This window comes from Dacryopinax primogenitus (assembly GCF_000292625.1).
Source record: "Dacryopinax primogenitus strain DJM-731 SS1 chromosome Unknown DACRYscaffold_25, whole genome shotgun sequence".
Taxonomy (NCBI): domain Eukaryota; kingdom Fungi; phylum Basidiomycota; class Dacrymycetes; order Dacrymycetales; family Dacrymycetaceae; genus Dacryopinax; species Dacryopinax primogenitus.
In genome coordinates this window covers 94,194-114,964 of record NW_024467222.1, presented here as the reverse complement: position 1 = coordinate 114,964, position 20,771 = coordinate 94,194, and the positions used below count along the sequence as shown (strand labels likewise).

At 53.2% G+C, this 20,771-nt stretch overlaps 5 protein-coding genes across 5 annotated transcripts; 1 reads left to right on the top strand and 4 right to left on the bottom strand.

Moving 5' to 3' along the window:
* The first annotated feature begins 1,287 nt into the window (after positions 1-1,287).
* Positions 1,288-9,205, top strand: DACRYDRAFT_119713 (uncharacterized protein). Its single transcript, XM_040770844.1, has 4 exons — positions 1,288-1,329; positions 1,379-1,656; positions 1,711-2,083; positions 2,132-9,205. The coding sequence occupies exons 1-4, from the start codon at positions 1,300-1,302 to the stop codon at positions 9,143-9,145; spliced, it is 7,695 nt and encodes a 2,564-aa protein (XP_040623784.1). The 5' UTR covers positions 1,288-1,299; the 3' UTR covers positions 9,146-9,205.
* A 214-nt stretch (positions 9,206-9,419) lies between these two features.
* Positions 9,420-10,170, bottom strand: DACRYDRAFT_59767 (mitochondrial import inner membrane translocase subunit TIM22; the record flags this gene model as incomplete). The annotated part of the gene is made up of 3 exons (XM_040775585.1): positions 9,420-9,584; positions 9,648-9,862; positions 9,966-10,170. The coding sequence occupies 3 exons, from the start codon at positions 10,168-10,170 to the stop codon at positions 9,420-9,422; spliced, it is 585 nt and encodes a 194-aa protein (XP_040623783.1).
* A 174-nt stretch (positions 10,171-10,344) lies between these two features.
* DACRYDRAFT_112225 (uncharacterized protein) lies at positions 10,345-11,501 on the bottom strand (the record flags this gene model as incomplete). The annotated part of the gene is made up of 4 exons (XM_040769374.1): positions 10,345-10,529; positions 10,585-10,991; positions 11,038-11,287; positions 11,345-11,501. 4 exons carry the CDS (start codon positions 11,499-11,501, stop codon positions 10,345-10,347), a joined length of 999 nt encoding a protein of 332 aa, XP_040623782.1.
* A 253-nt stretch (positions 11,502-11,754) lies between these two features.
* DACRYDRAFT_25350 (uncharacterized protein) lies at positions 11,755-17,636 on the bottom strand. Its single transcript, XM_040774127.1, has 6 exons — positions 17,379-17,636; positions 16,928-17,331; positions 13,239-16,864; positions 13,092-13,184; positions 12,084-13,043; positions 11,755-12,031 (listed from the first exon to the last, which is right to left on the bottom strand). The coding sequence occupies exons 2-5, from the start codon at positions 17,328-17,330 to the stop codon at positions 12,087-12,089; spliced, it is 5,079 nt and encodes a 1,692-aa protein (XP_040623781.1). The 5' UTR covers position 17,331; positions 17,379-17,636; the 3' UTR covers positions 11,755-12,031; positions 12,084-12,086.
* Positions 17,637-18,543: 907 nt separating this feature from the next.
* Positions 18,544-20,472, bottom strand: DACRYDRAFT_119709 (uncharacterized protein). Its single transcript, XM_040770843.1, has 3 exons — positions 19,536-20,472; positions 19,455-19,482; positions 18,544-19,411 (listed from the first exon to the last, which is right to left on the bottom strand). Exons 1-3 carry the CDS (start codon positions 20,258-20,260, stop codon positions 18,983-18,985), a joined length of 1,182 nt encoding a protein of 393 aa, XP_040623780.1. The 5' UTR covers positions 20,261-20,472; the 3' UTR covers positions 18,544-18,982.
* Between the last annotated feature and the right edge of the window lie 299 nt (positions 20,473-20,771).

Sequence of the window (20,771 nt, the reverse complement as noted above, 5' to 3'; positions counted from 1 at the left end):
CCATGCACAGCAGGTCACCTGACCATCCAATCCTTCCAGCAGGTTCCAGCACATGCCAAGGTATACCAGCTACTTCCATGTCATAAAGGCTTAGTCATGTCTCTTGACCAAGCAATGAGCTGGTGCCCTGACACTTCCTCTTGGGAGTGGCCCAATTCCCCTCATTTCATATGGCTCATCAGGAGACAATAATAATGTAATAGAGCTATTCTAGATAATTAATGCTCTATGATCATTTCTCCCCTTCTGGACCTTAACAACATGAATCTGCAGCCGTTCTGGCTCTTGTTCCCAGCACACAGGACATATCATAGCCTTCTGCTTCTGGAAGTCTGGTGCACTGCCCTGCATGACCAGCAGGACGTTTGCTGGATGTGGTCTTTCCCACAGAATCCTCTACCATGAGGCCCAGACACATGTTGTGAGCCCCTCTAATAAGTGGTTCCTCCAGCAAGACACAGGTGTATATATGTGGTTGGCCAGGCACCCATGGGCAGCATAGATAAAACCAATGAAGATAATTTATCCTCAAAGATCCAGTTCAACTGAAAGAATGATCTGATCTTTGTGATGGAAGACAGTCCCCAACAAATGGAGCAAAAGAATGCAGGCCAATAAGGCAATAGTACACCCAGTTAAGGGGGTGAAGTGCCATGGTCCAGTCAGAATTCTGGAGCAAAGCAGATTGTGTTTGTAGATAACCAGCTGTATTTCCAGGTGATGGAATGTTGTTCTAGTCTGGGAAGGTGAGTTGGGGGAACACATAACCCATGGAACAGGGCACTCACCAATATAGAATATCCCTAGTTTGGCGCACTATCCATCTATCCTGAATTGTGTAATAAGGACCTCTGATCATAGAACGTCTTTCACACACAGCACCTCATACAATGAACATACAGAGGCCCCTTCCACTAAACCGAACCACCTATCTGCCTGCAAATGATGTTGCCTCTCATGGCCAACATTGAGTTCTGAACTGGCACTTATCTTTCAAGATGAGATAAGAATATAAGTTGATATACTCAAGAGCTCTGCGTAATTGTTTCAATATGTAAGAGGGGAGTGTAGGCCTGGAAGTCAGCCCATATAGTCAAGGTGAACATGTATAACTAATTCTAGATTAATATCGTGAGCGATCAAATATTCTTCAACACCGTTTTGCTCCTGTCAATGCATGTGAATGACAAAAGCGTACTGCCACTTAACTTTTTGGTCCCTGACCATTCAGTTTGAACTTTCGTCTTGTCCTACACTTGGCGTTCTGTACTCGTTCTGCCCTTCGGGGTCGTAGCCATAATGGAAGAGGAATCTTCCAATAGGCATAAGGTGAAGCACGCTCTTATGTACACGTAAGTTAACACTAAACTATTGACAGTTCCGATCCCAAGCATCTCTGCTCAAATCTACACATGTCCCCATCCTACCCTCCATTGAGGACACCACAACTATAGACGACGCCTCGTCTTCCTTCCATGAATCGCTCGCTTCTTGGAGGGAACTCAATCTCACTTTGTCTTTCACAGAGTTTGCAGATGAGATTGATCCGCTTACAAAGTCTATGAACCTACTGCTCCATAACTGGCAACAAGTTATCGGTATCTGGATCAACGCTTTTAAGAAGGCTGAGTTGGATGCGCTGCAGGCATTATCCGAGTGCGTTTATTTCCCTGTATTCTACTGCATGATGTTTGATGACTATTGTTTTAGTCTATTGAGTAAGCTCATATATGATCTACGCGCTACTCTCGTACCGGTTTACCAGCAACTCCTCGATCAGCTATTGAGCCGCCTAAACAATATAATTCCACAACAAGCACTGCAAGCACTACTCAGCAGCCTCTCTTCTCTCTTCAAATACATCTTAGTTCCGTCTTCCGAACATTCTCTCGTTTCAGAAACATGGATCAAGATTGCGAGCTCTTTCAGGGAGGGCGGCGACATCGGCAGACTGATAGCAGAGGCATGGGGAAAAACAATTAGAAGGCTTCAGAGTTCCCAACGGGAGAAGCTGGTGGAAAGTATGCTTGCAGAGGAAGGAGGGGAGTTTTGCGTTGCAGTGTCGTTGGTTGAGGGGATGAAGGTACGTCTTTTGCTGACCGACCTGCGTGCGTCTCTGATTGCAACCCAGTCCCCGAACCACGGTCACCCGCCGTCAGCACCTACCGTACTTCGCTCCATTATGTCCTACGTGGCCTCTCACTATCACTCCGATATCCTCCTTCTTACCCTGAAGCGCGTCCTCACCTCATTGCTACACCACACTACGCAAGCACATTTCGGTCCCCTCATGGACGCTCTCCTAGACGCACAAGGATTATTTGAAGGCGACGCCGTCCAGGAGTGGATATCCGTCATCCGTGTACCCATCACAGTACGAAAAGGGGCTCGTATGCAAGAGACGCACCTCAAGCGCATCATCCCCATCCTGTCCACCCTCCCAATATCACCAGGGCTGGTCCATCTCTGCACCGCCTCTCTGATCGCCTCTAACTTGCCAATATGGGCCAGCGAGGGGAAAAGGATGCTCACCACGTTGTGGGAGAAGGACGACGCGACATTCGCTGTGCTCGTTAGTCAAGCCCTAGTAGAAGCGCAATGGAAAGGATGGATCACTTTCGGGCAGCCGCTAGTGCTGCTTCATCACAAGACGATCCTGGAAAAACAGCCAATGCTTGCGCTAAGATTATTCGGAGAATTGACCAGGCAGGGAATGTTGCAAGACGTTGCTGGCGTGACAGGTGGACGAGGGCTTTTGGAGACACTAAGCACCTGGACTTCCGACCGACTTGCACGATATCAGTCCCCAACGAGAGACGATATCTGCGACCTATCCAACATCCTTATCGTCTTACCGTTCCTACCATCACGTTTCGACATCGCGTCTCTCATCCAAAAGCTTATGTCCACTGAGGCAGCCAGAGAAGAATGGGAACAGACACCTGCGAACCAGTCATGGGCTTTATCAGAATGCCTGAAGTATGCAGTAACTTCAGAACAAGTTGACGCCATCGCCGCTTACGTTCCGACTATATTGAAGAAATGGAACTGGAATATCCAGGTCATGGAGGCGATAGCCAGTGCAGTCACAGCCTCAAAGAAAGCCCTTCATCCACGACCAGACAAATCTGATTTGCAATTCGGCCTGCATTCCCAGAGTCATGGCATGCGGACAGCAGTCCTACAGATTTTGTGCTCAGGCGCTGCTGATATCAGCAAAGAAGACCTCGACGCGTATAAGCAGTGTCTCAATGCGGAAGAGGTTCCATTATCAATGGAGAAGATTCGAGAACGTGTAATGAAAACAGAACACGTCAACAGCCTGGCAGCAGTGGATTGGCTCGTCGCCCAGCTCAAGATCAATCTTCGACCGCTCTGGCATCCAGCATCTCAGACACTGGCGAAAATCATCCAGTCCCATCCCGATGAAGCATGGGAGCATTTGTTCCGACAACTCGAAACGAGTTCCTTGCGACCAGAAGAGCTGGTTGAACCGGACCCTCAATGGTCCGCGTCAGCAAGTGACGATCCTGTCGATACTGAAGACGAGCGCACTTTTCGGGATCCGAGCCTGGCCAAACTCGATCGCCTCATAGCGGACATGTCCAAGCCAGGACACACGCATGAGCTGGAAAGCCTTCGCAAAGCTCAGCTTGACCCAAAACGATTGGATGTGGCAAATTTCGAGGGCCAACTTCTAAAAACTCTTGCCCTCATGCCAAATTTGGCAGAGAAGAACAATCGGACGTTAATCACTCTGCTCTTCCGAGTGATCGGACATGACGCGGATGACGTGGCCATCTCCAGTACCCGCGCCATACCCCGTAGAATACGCTCCCGCCTTGCCAACTGGCTCAACCTCTTGTCGAAATTTTCGAACCCCCGGGCTTTATATCGCGGATCAACACTGCAACAACTCTACTTGGGTTGCCTATGCACACCGGAGTCCTCTCTGCAACGTTTAGCCATCGATTGTCTTCTGACCGACTCTAGTTCACCTTTGAAGTCGTACAGCGAGAAATTGAGACTACTTCTTGATGGCACCAAGTTTCGCGATGAGCTGTCGTCTCTTAACCTTCAAGACCTCCCTGATGAAACCCGGGCCGAAGTGGTTCCTATTCTCATGCACTTATTATACGGCGTGATGATCAGGAGAACATCCAAGGGAAGGGCCCGGAGGAGAGCTATCCTAGCGTCCTTGGCGACATGTACCTCAGACGAATTGCGAACATTGGTCCTGCTGATGCTCGATCCGTTCCAGGGTGCATTCGTCCAATCCATACCCGAAGTTTTCCGGTTCTCCGACGTGGAAGTCAGCGCTACAGGCACACAGCAAGTGGGTTACCTGCGTCTCTTGGGAGATGTTCTCACATACTTGGCTCCTGCTCTTCAACCATACTGGCCCGCCCTGCTTTCCACGACCCTCGAGATTTTACGCACAGCTCAGCAGAAGATCGATTTGACAGCTCAGTCACGTGACTTGGCAGACGAGAATGCCGAAGCGGAAAGCGACGCAGGCTCAGAGTCCTCCACTCATGGAGATCCCACACGATCATACTACACTTCCCGTCAACTCGGTTTGAAAAGGGTCGCTGACTTTTGCAAACGTTGTCCCAACCTCGACTTAAGGCCATATTTGCCAGAAATGTTCCGAACCTTGATCTCCCCACGGCTTCTTCGTCTGCAGGTCGAAAACAGTCAAGCGCCTTCGGCTTTGATGGGACTGTTTTATACATGGTCTGAGAAACCTGATTGGTGCATGTTTTTGGCTGAATACAATGCGCTGGTGATCCCACGAATTGCTGAGCTGCTCAACGCTGTCAATGTGAAATCCACAGTGACGTCTCAGGTGCTCGACATTTTCGATCATATCCTCGACTCGGCTGCCTCAAACGCCCCGGTGGCGGCTGCAGTGTTGTCTCCGAACGTTCAGTCTATTCTTGCGTCCCTGTCAAATTCCCTATCGTCTTGCGGTCAGAAGCCCCCAAATGATATTGTGAAGCGAGAAATCAATCTTCTCTCGAAATTGGCTCCACATGTGATAGATCCCACGCATGCCGAACAGCTCGTTGTTGCTCTGAAACCCGTCTTGCACCACACCGGTAAACCTGTACATGAACGAGTAGTTTCAGACGCGCTCCAGATTTACGCCTCTGTCTCCAAACTGGTCCCACAGCTGCAGGATCCATTTTCCGCCTTTTTCGTCGACACGTACGAACAACTTGGCAATCTGTTTCAGTCTGTACGGGAGCGACAAGCTCGATTGAGTCTGGTCTCGGCATTCAGGAGCTTAGTCGACTCACATCCAAAATATGCCTTGATCGGTGAACTCGTTGGCTCTCTGAACGCTTTTCTTATAAACCGGCCAGAAGAGCCAGATTTTGACCGTCGTCTTGCTGCCTTCAATATTATCAACGAGACGCAGTATCTCATCATGGGACACTTGCAATGGGAGCCCATCCTTTGGAACGCCATATATTTCGTACAGGACACGGAAGAGCTTTCAATTCGCAGTAATGCTGCTTTCGTCATTCGTCGTTTTATTGAAAGGATGAAAGAACAACCTATTCCGGAGTTTCAGCTTGTTTTTACTCGCTTGATTTACCCTGGACTTCGAAAGGCCCTCGCCTCAAAGTCGGATCTCGTCAAGTCAGAAGTTCTTTCTTTGTTCGCCGTCGCGGCTGAGGGTTGTGATTTCACTGTAACTCTGCGAGAGCTCCGAACTCTGTTGGCTGGCGGGGATGAAGAAGCCAGTGTATTGGCCAACCTTTTCCATATCCAAGTCCATCGTCGTACTCGCGCTTTGAGACGGCTGGCAGATCATGTTCGGGCAGGCGACTTAGGCAGTGGAGTACTGACCGACGTTTTCATCCCATTGATCAACCACTATCTTATCGATGGCTCCGCGGATCACCAGATTCTGAACGAATCGATCACCTGTCTCGGCGTAATTGCTACACGATTGCCATGGCGGTCATATTATGCGCTTGTGCAACAGTACCTGCGCCTGGGTCGACGTAAAACTGTTGGCGAGAAGCTATATATTCGTGCACTTATCGTCATCCTGGAGAAATTCAGCTTCCCCTTAAATGACCCAATCGTAGCCGATGGAGAAGAAGATTTGGCAGACATTGAACAGGACGATATTGGGATGGATACGGAAGAAGTTATGGAACCTTCAACCAGTTTGAAGGTTGCCGAGGTTGCTCTTGAAACACAATCTCCACAGGCAAAGCACATTATTGAGGTAGTGACGACACGACTTCTTCCTTCTCTACTGTCCTACATGAATGATAGGACCGCCACAGAAGACGAAATCCGGGTGCCGATCGCCTATGGTATCATCTGCATCGCTCTCAAGCTGCCCGTGGACGACAGAGACCCACAGATCACTCGCCTGCTTACGACCCTTTCACAAGTCCTCCGTAGTCGATCTCACGATACACGACAATTGGCGCGGGAAACTCTGTTCAAGATCGCCATGGTATTGGGTCCAGACTATCTATCCAAGATTGTGCAGAGTTTACGTGAAGCACTGACTCGTGGGCCCCAACTCCATGTTCTCGCGGTTTCTGTACATGGGTTGCTGGTTCATGTGACCCAGCCAACCCTTGCATCTCCGTTCACGTCGATGGACTCAAGCGCTGCCGGCATTGCTCACGTCGCTTCCGAAGTAATTTTTGGCCAGTCAGGCAAGGATGTCATGAATGAGGGCTTCAAGACGACTTTCAGAGAAGTCCGCAGCTCGTCTTCGAAGGGTTTGGAGACATTCCAGATCATCTCGCGCTATGTTACTGTTGGGCATGTCCGAGACGTTCTTGCACCTCTCCGCGCAATCTTGCAGTCGACAGATACCCAGAAGACCGTCCATCTCGTTAATGACGTTCTGCATCGCATTGCCACTGGACTGAATTCCAACCAGCACCTCTCAGCTGAGGATGTGCTCAGTTTATGTCATACCCTCATCACCCAGCGCATCAAGCTTGCCGACGAATCTACGCCTAAAGCGGCTAATGGAAAACATATCGCATCAGACTTTGCAGTTCAAATGAACCGCAAGATGGCAGAGCCTACCGTAGTTCAAGCAGATAACCTGCAAAAATTCGTTGCTTTCGGTCTGGATCTCCTTCTGACAGCCTTTCGACGCAATCGGTTTGACCTCAAGGATGAAGGCATTGTCATAAGATTGGAGCCTATGGTACCCTTGATTGGCGAAGCTCTCTATGCAGATGATGCTCAAGTTGCTATAGCGAGCATAAAGGCGTCAGCCGCGATCTTGAAGTGTCCTCTTCGCTCCGCCGAAAAGAGCTTAGGTGTTTTTGTCAAGAGGCTCTTGAATCTTGTCCGGAGATCAGGTAGCCTGGACGCACAAGTAGCGCAGACAGCCCTCAAGTCCCTCGCAACTATTCTTCGAGATTGTGGGAAAGCCAAGATTGTCGAATCTGACTTAAAGTATCTCCTTGAGTTGATCGGACCAGAGCTCGAGGAACCTGAACGACAATCGACGGCATTCACATTGCTGCGCTCCGTCATAGCTCGACAATTCGTTGCGCCTGAAATATATGACTTGATGGATCAAGTATTCGATGCTCTGGTAACGAATCAATCTGCCCAAGTGCGGGAAGCATGCAGAGGCATTGCTCTGCAGTTCCTGCTAGACTACCCGCAAGGCAAAGGTCGCCTGCGCAAGCATATGGCATTCCTGGCGACCAATCTGTCTTATGAGTTCGAGAGCGGACGACTGTCCGTCATGGAATTGCTCGGTGCTGTTCTCGAGAAGTTCCAGCCAGATCTTCTGCGTGATTACGTCGATATGATCTTCGCAGCTCTGGTCATGGACTTGGCGAATGACGACTCTGCAAACTGCCGGGAGATGGGCGCAGCATTAATCAAAAAGCTTTTCGGCCGCATAGAGCGACAGCAACAGCAGACCGTTTTTACAAGAGTGCACCTGTGGATTAATCAAGTTGATCAACCAGAGCTACCCGCTGTTGCCGCACAAGTCTATGGTCTGCTAATGGATTCGTCTAGCCCGGCACTGGAGAAGGCATCCGTTGTTGTTTTGCAAGATCTCATTGACGTCATTGTCCGAAGTGAGAAAGACTTCAAGCTTATGGAACAGGACGAGGGTGACATGCAGGTCGATCTGGACTGGCGAGCTGCCTATCATGCGTTGGCCTCTTTAGCCAAGCTCTGTCAACTCTATCCTGCTCTCGCCTCATCGACAGCCATCCCACTGGAGCTTGTCGTGTCCCTCTTCCTCTTCCCACACGGCTGGGTGCGCCTGGCAGCCGCGCGCCTCGCGTTGCTGGTACTTTCTGCAACCACTCAGAACGAGAAGAACCTGCAGACGCTCGGGAGGGATCGCCTTCCTCTGCTTGTGGACGTCGCTCGCCTCTCAACACTACAGCTGCGAAGTGACAACCTCAATGCTGACCATAGTTTGCAAATCGTCAAGAATCTCCTTTTCGTTGGAAAATGCTTTGGTACCATTTCGGTTCTTCCGAAGCCAGTTCCCGAAGACATCCCGGCATCCGGTGAGGACGACGACGAAGACGAAGCAGATGAGGAAGAAGCAAATGAAGACGATTCAACCGCATCGATACTCGCCAACCCGCTCGCATGGCTCTTCACCCGCCTCTCCTTCCAGCTTCGGCGTGCACACACCTCTCGCACACGTACGTCCAGCATCTCCGCGTCCCTTTCCTCCTCCAGCTGGTCACAGCACCCTTTGGCCGTCCTCCGCTGGCTTGCGGGTATGTCTGCACATCTTGAACCGGAGGTGTTGAAAGGGTTCTTGCCCCACATCTTGGGCCCTCTGTACAGGATCATGGAGGACGACAACATAAGGGACAAGGAGATGGACGAGCTGAAAACACTCGGAAGGGACCTTCAAGATCTCCTCCAGCAAAAGGTGGGGACGACAGTGTTTGCGAACTCATACAATGCGGTGCGGCAACGGGTGGGGGAGGTGAGGCGAGAGCGGAAGGAGAAACGGGTGGTGAGGGAGATGACGGCTCCGGAAGCGGCGGCGAGGGATAGGCAGCGGAGGAATACTATGAAGGAGAGAGGGAAGAAGAGGAAGGCCGCGATGCATGCTGAGGCACGGGGACGGTTACCGGGAAAGCGAAGGAGAGTCAACTGAGTGCTGGATTGATAGAGCAGATTGGATATCCGCCATTGGATACTGTACCATACTGCATAGTTGTTAATGTTTCATTTAGAAATCATATATCTCATGAATCTTGCGCTGACCAGTGGTTTCCCGACATCTTAGGACAGGTGTGGTTGTCATTAAGATTGTAGTAAGGGGTATCAAGATGCAAGGTATATGTATGCGAGCAGATTTCATCAGATCTAGTCTTCCCTACATAAAGCGTCAGTTCTTCTCGCTAACAACTCCCATTAAATCACAAAACTCACTCTTTTGTTTCTCTCCGCATGAACATGTCGATAGCAGCAGAGAATGCTGCAAACGCCAGTCCACCTCCAAACGCTGCTTTGGGGCCTGAGCTCGCGGCCAGGATGGCGCCGGATACGAACCCCGCAGCCACGGCATTGGTCATATCGTTCCTAGCACGATACTGCACCGTATATCGCATGAGCCAACGACCCTAGAACAAGAAATATAAAAGAGGAACACGCACGCTCTCGATCACACACTCCGACCCGGCATACAGAGCGCCAACTTTGCCAAACCCCTTCCCACTCCGCCACATCCCCCGACCCATCTCCTTGAACACCTCGAGCGTCTTTTGTCCTGAGCTGAGTGCTTGTCCTGCTGCAGATTGTTGACGCAGGATAGGGTCTTCGTATTGGAGAGAAGCGGACATGAGGGAGATGAATGCACCAAGACCGAAGCCTAGAGGGAAGGTTACCACAGAATTCAATATGTATCTCACACTCATCAAATATCCCAGGACACCCCATCGGACAGCAGATACCCAGGCAGCGAATAGACATACCGATAGTCCCGCTCGCAAGAGTCTTGAACGCACAGCTCTCCATGCCGATCTGGGAATATCTCGTCCATCTGAGCTGGGTAAGGACCGCAGTCTTCTCCTCCGGTGTCAGCTCTGGAGGTAATACAGGATTCGGTCCACCCAAGGGTGGTAGCAGGGGGTGAGTGATCCCCTGTGCATAGATGGGAGATGCCTGGTTGGTGTCCATTACTGACCGGTGCAGGGACACAACTTTGCAACTCTTTAGATAGGGACGAAATTTTGAATGCCGAATGAAGCCGCAGATGACGCGGAATGAAAGTCACGTGAACATTGGATGGTAATTATTTCTTCTTTTCAGTTGGGGGCAACATTGCTTTCTCCTTTCAATCCTGGATGCTCTCTAATAACCAATCTCCATACCCTTCATCGCATCCTTCAAACTCTGTGCAAACAATCCAGGATCTGTCGCCATCACGAAATGGTCTCCTCCCCTGATAATGCCCGGCCAGAACCCAGGCACTCCTTTGCAGCGTTCATTCACCCATTTCGCCCCATTGACAAGCAATTCCATGCTCGTCCCTTCGCCTGTTATTATTTTGGTCAGCACATAGCCTATACACATCCAAGGAAGGAAGCGTACAGTATAGCGTAGCGAGCTTAACGCCTGTCTCCGAGGTTACCGCCCTCTCACAAAGCGCAATCATCTGCTCCTTTGTCGCCCCATTCCAAGTCCTGATATCATCCCTGAGCACCTCCTCCCCATCCTCCGCATCTCCGACAATACGACGCTTCTCTTCCGGTACAGTTTCAAATAAAAGTGCCCCGAAAGTGTCGTTCATCTCCTCCCGGAATACACCTTCCAGTCCTGGGCCGCCAATACCTGGGCCGGGAAGGCCGAAAATCGTCTGCACAGGCTCGAATAGAATCGCACCATGGATGTGACGAAGAGCGGGAAGGAAGGGGTCGATCGGCGCAGGAGGGGAGAGAACGTGTGGAGCGGGAGTGAGCAAAGAGAGAAGACCGAGCAGGTAGGCGCAGCCTTTTGACCTGCCATCGCCCGTGTCACTTTCTCTTCACAAGCAATAGGACAAACTGAATCCACCATCCCAGCAATACGACCCCCCCTTTCCTTCCCTCCTTTCGTGCCGGAGTCACTCCAAGAACCTCGACGGCAAACCTGACAAACCCCGCCAAGTCCAGCACGTGCCTCCCGAACCCGTCGACGTTCCCCGATCCAGGCCGACTACTCACGTACGGCGCACAGGAGCCGAAGTGGCCACGGCGGTTGAACGCGAGTAGTCGGACGCTGGGCGGAAGATGCGGCAGGAGGGGGAGCCAGATGCCTGTTCCACCCGCAGGCCAATGTTAGCACCTTGTTGCCTGACAAAGGAAGGACGTACGGGAATTGTACCCCGTCCCGTGGACGGCTATGATAGTTGTGTACGGCTCCTGAGGGGGAAGGGGATGACTGTCTAGATAGCGCAGCGAGAGGACGGGATCGCCAGGGACGAGGACGCCGAGGTTGGCGGTGGACCACTGAGGAGAAGACTCAGCCATTTCAGCGGGTATGGTGTAACTTGGAGGATGACAAGGGTGGGGATTGGTTATCCTCGGCAATTTATGCATGAAGCGGCTTGGAGATGGACGGAGTAGATGATCATCAGTATCTGTAACTCGCATTGCGCAAATGTATAGAGATTCATTGTGGTATTCTCGGTCGCCGATCTCGGACGAACATCAAGTTGGTGAACTATTCAAGCAATGACATTCTCGAACCATCAAGCTCAGTCGAGAATCACCGTGAGGGTAAGTTAAGTCTATCCATTGCACTAGTCAGGGAAGCGGTGGATTTTCCCGAAAGTAGTAATGCTACAACCAGCTCGCAAGGATCTACATCGAAGGAAAACCACTACCAGCTGAGATCGAAAAGGAATAACCAGCAATTAGAGGATGAACAACAGAAAGTAAAATGTATGTAGACGCATTACGGTGCATGCTACAAATATGTGCAAAGGAGTTATAGACAGGTCTGCATCATGAGAAAAGTGCAATGAATTGTGGATATGGAATATTGTTGCACGTGGGAACTATAATAATTTGTAAGCGGGATGTTCATGCACGTCAAGAATGTCCACGTACTCATCATGCTAACTTGGCCACTTCTTTCAGGAGCTTGTCCTTGGGCGCAACAAGTGGGCTGCCCTCTACGCTAATCTTACTAGCCAGCTCTTCCAAGTCAGCTTGAGACAACTGTGTCCCTTTTAGGAGTTTTGCCATGAAGGGATAAGCCTGAGGCACATCGACAGCGACATCATCCAAGAACTCGATGGTCGGGAGAAGACCTTTCTTGAAGGACTCTGGCGACACTGTTCCGGCAGCCGCACAGCGAGAGAATACACCCGCAACCATTACGATGTCCGCATCCTTCTTGTTGAGTGCGTCGCTGACGAATTTGTCGATCAGTTTGTCATGGTAGTTCGACGGCAGATCCTTGAAGTAGTTGGCAGCTTCACCAAGATCGCCAACCTGCCAGAACTCTTGGATGTCTTCCTTGATCAATGCCTCTGCCTTCTGCTCGGACATGCCAGCAACTTCATCGATGCTCTCGACGGCGGACGGTGGTGCACTTTCCTCGTCTTTTGCCAGAGGGATCGAACGAGGAAGCAGCTTGAGCCTCTTCCTCTGTCCACCGGCTTCCTGTGCGGCAGCGCCTGCGGAGAGGTCGACACTAGGTTTCCGACTAGGTGCCTTGTGTGCCATAGCCTCTGTTTCTGCTGTGCCATCTGCCGCATTAAGGATGTTGAACATGTTCGTCCTTGTGGGCGTAGCAGCAGCCTCAGAACGAGCAACCTTGGGATCAGCTTTCTTGAACACGTTCGAAGGACCGAAGCCGCCAATCGGGCCGCTTTGCTTGCTGATGTTGCCGAACTTGGACAGATCTCCAGCTTTTGCAGGAGCCGGTGCTCTGGCAGCCGGTCCACTGGGCACGTTCTGCCAACCATCGGGACCGTATTCGCGGGGATCCCCGCGCCGTGACCCGCCTCGGGACATAGCTTGCCGAACTTTCTCCGCCTCTTTCTGGGCTTGCTCACGCTCAGCCTGCACATGGTTATCAGCTTTATCAACCGAAGGAAGTAATATACGTACAGCTTGATGAACCTCTGCGATGGTCATAGGACCCGGGGCGGAGCCCTTCTGTCTAGGTTGCCAGTTGTACCTCTCACGGAGATCAATAATATCCTAAAGAACGATGTATGAGTCACTGTAGTGAGGGACGAAGTAGAGTCTCCATACCTGGAGCATATACATCATCCGAGAAGAAACTTCCTTCCTTTCCGCACGTTCTCTCAGGATCTTGACCATCTCCTTCATTCTCTGGAAGTAGATCGTCATGTGCGCCTTTGCCTTCTCCGTATCCAGCTGCTGGCCCACAGTCGTCAAAAGCTTGCAAAGGGACTCGATTTCCTCCTCTTCGGGGTTCTCGACGTTGGCCAACATCTTGCGTATACACTCGTGCATGATCCGCTCGGTAAGCATCTGGAGCTTGAACAGCTCACCGATGAGCTTGACCAGACCCAGACTCCGGCGCTTCGCTTTCTGCACAGCGTAGTACTCGTCAGAAAAGATCGCCTCCTCTCCCTCCTTCCCATGTCCACCCGCGTTCTCCTCCGCAAGCTGGCGCCTAGCAGCCCAGCCACGCTCAAAGTCCTCCTGACACCTATTCAAGAGGTACTTGCGGAAAAGCTGGCCGCCGACGATAAGCGTCCCCTCGGCATTCTTGACCTGGACGTCAAACACCTTGGGGCTAATACGCTCCATGAGTTTCCGACACAAACGCGCGTACATCTCGCTCCACGCAGGCTCGTCAGTCGCTTTCTCAAACACGAGTTTGATGACATGAATAAGCGTGTGGCCGTCCGTCTCCTGCTCGGAACGGTTGGCGAAACCGACGATCTGGTCCGAAATAGAGTCGAACTTTTCCAGCGTGAGCTTGTTGAGCAACGCCTTGACTTTCCGCTCGACCATCTCGGGCGTGTCGGCCGGTTCACGATCCCGCTGACTCCGGGGCACAGCGAGCTGGGGTTTCCAGCGATTTTCTGATTTCTGCAGGGGCTCGATCGGTTCGAAGCCAGGAGTGTTAGGGGGCGGGATCATCTGAGATGGTTGTCTACTCTCAGGCCGCTGACGACCACGCAAGCTCCTGTTCCTGTTCCCACCACCGGGACTACCAGGTACTTGGCCAGAAAGCCCACTCCCACTAGCAGTACGCGTCATCGCCACCGGCCTTCCGACGAGAGCGACCCCAGCCGGGCCAGCAAAGGAAGAGACGCTCCTGTACCTATCTCCCTCCGCACCAGCACGCACAGGAGCCTGGAAGTTGCCCATCGAGAAACCGCCTTTGCCGGCAAATGGTGCTCCGGGATTCCCAGTGATCCCAAGTCCAAGCTTGCCGCTAACGGAAGCCCTGTTCCGCCTGTCCTGGGGCCCGCCGGGCGCCCGCCCGCCGCCCTGAGGATACTGCTGTGTCATCGCGTCCGAGTTCTCTATGCCGATCGCGTCGAGCGGTGGGAGCGTTTCGGGCCTGTCCTTGCACACGTTCATGAACTGCATGAGGAAGTCCCTGTCGTACCTGAACTTGCCAGGCGGGCCATGTGCGTTCAAGTCCGGGTTGGGCGTGCGGATGCCTGCGGGGTACTGGATGGCGTTTATGTCTTCTATTGGGCGGGCGGAGAGCAGGGCGGAAGCCTGGGCAGAAGAGAGCGGAGGGGCAGACTTGGCCGCTGCGTTTAAGGCGGACTTGAGGTCCAGCGCACCAGGAACAGGACGGCGGATCTTCGCGTCCGAGAACCCTCCGTTGAGGGGTTTAAGGGAGATAGACGCCGCGGAAAGGTCAGGTGTTGAGGGAGAAGTAGGAGTTTGGGAAGCAGAAGCACCAGCAGAGGGTAGAGCAGAGAGAGTATCGGCTTTTTCTGCCAGTTCTTCCGCTTGCGCTTGCCGCCGCTCGAGCTCTTTCTGCTGCTCTTCGGCTTTGGCAGCAGCGGCAGCGACGAGGGCAGCAGCGGCCAAAGCCTCAGCCTTGACACGCGCTTCTTCCTCTTTTCTCGCTTTCTCCTCCGCTTCCTCAGCTTCAGCTTTCGCTTTCGCTTTCGCCTTAGCCGCAGCCGCAGCCTCAGCTTCAGCCGCAAGCCTAGCTTTCTCCTTCTCCTTCTCCTCCGCAAGAAGGCGCTCCTTCTCCCTCTCTTCCTCTTCCCGTTTCTTCCTCTCCAGCTCCTCCTTCTCCCTAGCCTCCCGTTCCTCCTTCTCCTTAGCCTCCCTTTCCTCCTTCTCCCTCGCCTCCCTCTCCTCTTTCTCCTTCGCCTCCCGCTCCTTAGCCTCCTTTTCTTCCTTCTCCTTCGCCTCCCGCTCCCGGCGAGCCTTATCAGCCTCACTCTCCAACCTAACCACAACCCTCTTGACCTCTTTCGTATCCTTCAACTCCAGAGTCCCCGGGGCAGGTGACCCTCTCGCCGAAGCGCCAGAGCCAATGACGGACGCAGACCTCCCGTGAGAATGAGTAGAGAAAGCCGAGAGAGAGACAGGAGTCCCATCATCCCGGGTGATCTTGATCGTTTTCCTAGCCGAGGAGGGTACGAATTCCGTAGCGCGGGAATTCAGCTGACTCGCCCCTCCCGGTGTCGGTGGCCCGGTGAGGGATCCTGGTCCGGGTGCGCCGGGGGTAGGGGTGGGGGCGGGATAGCGGAAGTTCGGGTTGTTGGGGGGGTTAGGTCCCGGGAGGGCGGAACGCAGCGTGGAGGGGGTCGAGGGGTGTGGGAGAGGGGTAGGAGGAAGCTGCTGGATACCTTGAGGTATGGGCTGGCCAGGAGGGTGGACGTGGGAGGGTAACGGACTAGGTAGGCCGGAGATGGAGATGGGAGTCCCCGGACCTGGGAGAGGCTGTTGTTGTGCTCCTGGTCCAGGACCTGGAAGAGGACGACCGTGTGCTCCAGGGGACATAGTGTGCTGAGGAACCAGAAGCTGCTGCCCTGGCCCTTGTCCCGGTCCGGGACCTCCTTGGAACTGCATCTGCACAGGAACGGGGACCATCCCTTGCTGTTGCTGCATCGGGTGGGGGTACTGCTGGCCTTGCATAGGCATCCCCGGATGTGGGACCTGGACTTGCGGCCAGTAAGTATAAGGTGAGTTAGGCATCGGCTGTCCTTCCGGATAATAAGGGTGGGGCAAGCCCGGGTAGTAGGCCCATTGCTGCCCCGGACCGGAGGACATCATCCCCATCATAGGGGACATCATCCCCCTGCCATGTGGTGGTGGGCTTCCAGGCTGTTGTCCTTGACCCGGGCCTGGGCCAGGCCCAGCACCTCGCCCAGCCCCAGCAGGCTCAGGGCGAGGAACACCGTTCGGTCCTTGACCTGGTGGTCCGCCCCTGCCTGGCCCACTAGGGACAAAAGGCCGCATGTTCCCAGGCATCATAGGCATGTTTTGCATCATTGGCATGTTCTGAGGCGGGGGGCGCATCGGGATCGAGTTGTAGATATTGCTTTGTCCCTGCCCTGTGGGTGGGCGGCCGGTCACTGGGGTACCCGCAGGAGGAGGGGATGTGGGAGGGAGAGAAGGTCCAGCTGTCGTACTAGGAGACGGGGATGGAGCGGAGCTCGACGGCTGAGGGACGACTTGGAATAACGCGTTCAAGTCCACCTTCTTCTTAGGCTTGTGATCCTTTGGTTTCTCCGCTGGCTTCTCGGAGGAAGCAGAGGCAGCAGGAGCATCCTTTTTCGATGCACTTTCGTCCTTTTTAGCAGTAGCAGGCAGGGAGCCGAACGTCTTCGCGTCAGCGACAGTCGCTGTGGGTGGAGCACTAGCAGGAGCAGCAGTCGGCGTGGATCTAGCGTTCTCGCCCACGCTCCCAAAGCTCATCGCGGACCCTATAGTGCGTGCATCAAATGAGAAAATCTGCCTCGCTGCGCGCACACGGCGGGGTGACTCACCAGGCTTCGAAGCTCCGTTTCCCGCTACAGCGGCAATACCATCCTTGACGACGCTGCTAGCTTTACGCGCATGCGTTCCTGTTCCTGTTCCGGTCGGGGTGACCGTCCCGCTCGGAGGCTGACTAGCCTGTGCTGGTGTGTTCCATGCAGATTTCTGTGCTGGGGCGGATGAAGGTACCGGAGCAGGAGCAGGAGCAGGGGCGGAGGCAGGGGCAGAGGTGGGAACAGCAGATAAGGGCGCGGTGGTCGGGGCTGTGCGGGCGGTGAGAGGTGGCCCCCTGGACCAGGCGGAGACGGGACGGGTTGCCTGTGTGCTACTGGCTGCTGTTGCGGGCGTTGAGCTACCTGAGGCTGGAGTAGATGGCTGTGTCTTTGGCAGGCTAGCGGTGGATGCTTTGCTCATTCTGTGTGTGGATGAGTATGAGTATGAGATGGATGATAATGGACGCACTGAATGTGGTGGATTGATTGGGTGAAGTACGGTTTACGGTGTTGAGGATCTGAGCGTCTATTGAGAATTCGTTTGCGAGTACTTGTCTAGCAGTACGCGGGGTTGTTTGGGTGAAGGATAGTGGCACTACCTGCCCGCAGGTGACAAATCGAAGTTTGTTATTGCGGGTGGTTGTTGACAGTATACTCCGAGAGTAGATAAGCAAATGTATGCGCCTACTTTATTAGTAGGGGGGGGAGAGAGGGAGGAGGAGGAGGAGGGAGGAGGGAGGAAGAGAGGAGGAGGAGGGGAAACTCCTGTGATGATTTCAGTGAACACTCTCTCGCTGCTGTTACCGCAGGAGAACACAGAGTGACGCAGGGAATAATTGCACCGTTCACCCTTGACACAAAACTATCACAGCCCAGACCCTTCTCTTCATGTTTAGGGCAGGCTCATTTTCTTCAGACCCTTACATAGGAGAGGTACCGCATCCATCAGCCAATGACACACCGAACAATAAACACTTTCCACTGACACCTTGTGACTCATAATAATCTACAGCGTGCATACTAATCACCTCGTGCACTCTTGGTCACACTCATGATATCATCAATAACAACAATAGACCCCTCCACTCTACTCCCATTCAATATATCCCGTGCTTCTCAGGATTACACATCAATGTTACCGTGGCTATCTTGCCGTACCTTGATCCTCACTAGCGCTGGCATTCCACCGCCTAATCTCCCACAACTTACATACCATACCCCTCCTCCCTACCCGATGTCCCCCTCCTTCATATAACACCTCGCCCAGGCATTACTCCCCTCCGACTCTGCACCTCCCTGCACTACTCCAACACCCACTCCATCCCTCCTGAACGGTATACTACCTTGATTCTGCTACATACCGGTTTGACGCTCGCACCTCCTCTCTCCCGCGGGCGCGATCCCCCGTCTCCCGTTCACACCCAAAGAGATCCTGGAGGTGAGCACTGGCCACGCTCACCCGGAGGGGTTGACGAACACTGGAGGTTTGTCGCAAAGGTCGGGGGGGCGGGGAGCGCTGGAGGACTGTTCTTGGATATGTAGCATGAAATAAGCTCTGTACAGTACGCCCGTCACTACACGCACACGTATACGTCAACCAAATATATGGACTAGCTAAACATGCGCCCTGGAAACGTCTCCCAAATGTCTCAAGCATCTCCGTTCTTACCACTCCAAAAACCACGCACCACCCTCGTCTCTACATGACGGGTCAAAGTACAGTTATGCTCCCTTCCTCCCAGTCGTACTCCGCAAACCCGCTGCTTGCTGGAGTGCCCTTCCGAATCCGGGAAGAGTGGGGTTCTTCTCGAGCTGAGCTGAGGGAGCCTCTGGCATGTGCTTGATTCGGTTCTTGATATCTAGAGATTCGATTCGGACTGCGTCCTCTTCTGCCAGTGGGGCTGGGCAAGGGAAGGGGGAAAATCGTCGTGATCGGTACTGATCTGACATGGGCTGAAGAATCGGTGGGCGTCGAAATCGAAGTAAGGTACCGAGTGATCATCTAAAGTTCCCAACCAGAGAGGACTTTCATGCATATGAACATATGAAGCTCGACGTCGTCCGGTTCCCGGCTTATCGCCTAACAGGAGCAAACCATTCTCCCCTCCACAACCCCTGTACGACTGAGAAGCTCTTCTGCTCACCCGGATCCGCAAGGCCAGCATGAACCAGCGGGTCGAGCCAGTAAGGCGCCATAACCGTCAAGCACGCTGCCGTCCACGTGTACCCTAGGATCCTCACGTCCACTCCGGGGCTTATGCCGAGCCGCTTGCCGAGGGCGATCGCCCCGTCTTCTAGGGTGATCACGAGCGGTTGCAAGGCGAAGAACTGCAGTGTCGAGAGGGCGAGTGAGGGGGAACGAAGTAGCGCGTAACTTCCGCAGAAGTGGACGAGGCCGGAAAGGAGGAACGCGAGATAGAGTTGGGAATAGGAGGCCAGTTGGGAGCTGGGCTGCAGATGGAGGACTTGGAGTGTTAGGAAGTCGGCGGTGGATACGAGGAACTGTGGGTCGTTAGTGCGCGCATGAGAGGTGGGCACAGCGTACCCGTCGGAGGTTATGGTGCCAACCGCGACTGAGAGCAAATCAGCTACATGATGCACAAACCGTAGGTAGCAAGCCGCGTACCCCCAGAACTTCCGAAGCGTGTACATGTACTTCACCCCACCGAAGAGGTTCGGCCAGTCAGACGGTTGGTAGATCCCGAGTCCTACCGAGAAAGCCGCCAGCATCGAATGACTGACGATAAATCCCGACGAGACGGTCGTGAACCACCAAACAGTGTACATCGCCCTCCCTCCCAACCCTTGATTCAGGACTGATCCGCCAACCTGCAGCGCCGTGTCGGTTCGTGCTATCGTGCCCATGAGATCGAACCACAGGAAAGCGAGGACTCCGCGCTGAGCTTGACGCAGTACGAAGTCGAGTCGGCCTTCTTCCGGGTGGGGGGGAAGCGCATGCCTAGGTTCGAAATTCCATCCTATGCCTCTGGGGTTCAAGAACAACAGCCCGATGGCCCACTCGGCTCTCGCCAGGGGAGAACCAAGATCAGCGAACTTGACACTGTCATGATCATCAGCGCGCCACAGATCTCGCCGGGCATCGGTTATGACGAGAAAGTCAAGAAGGGAGAGAATGCGGACTACGCAGAATTGGCCTAGGAAGTAGTCGAGTGACGGAGTACCGGTGCTGGTGAATAGTGCGAGATAGAGGTAGATCGGAATGGAGGTGAGCCAGATGACGAACCGGGATGATCGGGGTTGGCAAAGCGTTTTGGAGGAAAGCACTGCGAAGGCTAGAAGTTCTGGAAGCAGATGAAGCGAGATCAGTAACACGTCTAGCTGCTTTACCATCTCTGCAAGTCAAGTGGTGACTGAGATGCGAAAAGCGTGGGCGTCTCTGTATATCCGGAACAGGAATGGAACGAACGCGTCGCGTCGGCTTGGGTTACCCCCGCATGCCCATCGTTTGCCCTCTTTCCTTAAAAGGTAGACCTCATCACTAATGACTCTGCGGTACTGTAGAAATGACTATGAGCAAGTCTAGCGTTGACTTGGCAGTAGGACCAAACAGGAGCTTCTTTGGATGAACGTCCCTTTGTCGGCATTATCCCGGGCAATGTTGGGCATCGACATTGTGATGGCATATGCTGATGTTACATTCAAATTAAATAACATACTCAATAATCATCACCCTGGTCGAATTGAGATCTCTTCCAATGCTAAATTGGCAACATGGTGAGTCGCACGACCATGAAGGAAAGAGACGCGCGTCGGTCATGTGGATTACATCATTCAAGTCGGCTGAATCCGGAGCCAAAGTGGGCGGAGCCTGAAAAGCCATGCACTCAAAATTGCAGCCGTG

Bases quoted from the DNA above. Each gene is read 5' to 3' on its own strand.
- DACRYDRAFT_119713 (XM_040770844.1), top strand. From the start codon at position 1,300: ATGGAAGAGGAATCTTCCAATAGGCATAAG. The intron at 1,657-1,710 runs GTGCGTTTATTT...CTATTGTTTTAG, and splicing joins GCGCTGCAGGCATTATCCGA to TCTATTGAGTAAGCTCATAT. The intron at 2,084-2,131 runs GTACGTCTTTTG...ATTGCAACCCAG, and splicing joins CGTTGGTTGAGGGGATGAAG to TCCCCGAACCACGGTCACCC.
- DACRYDRAFT_25350 (XM_040774127.1), bottom strand. From the start codon at position 17,330: ATGAGCAAAGCATCCACCGCTAGCCTGCCAAAGACACAGCCATCTACT. The intron at 16,865-16,927 runs GTGAGTCACCCC...CACGCACTATAG, and splicing joins AAACGGAGCTTCGAAGCCTG to GGTCCGCGATGAGCTTTGGG. The intron at 13,044-13,091 runs GTACGTATATTA...AACCATGTGCAG, and splicing joins TCGCAGAGGTTCATCAAGCT to GCTGAGCGTGAGCAAGCCCA.
- DACRYDRAFT_119709 (XM_040770843.1), bottom strand. From the start codon at position 20,260: ATGGTAAAGCAGCTAGACGTGTTACTGATCTCGCTTCATCTGCTTCCA. The intron at 19,483-19,535 runs GTACGCGGCTTG...ATTTGCTCTCAG, and splicing joins ACGCTTCGGAAGTTCTGGGG to TCGCGGTTGGCACCATAACC. The intron at 19,412-19,454 runs GTACGCTGTGCC...AACGACCCACAG, and splicing joins GGCACCATAACCTCCGACGG to TTCCTCGTATCCACCGCCGA.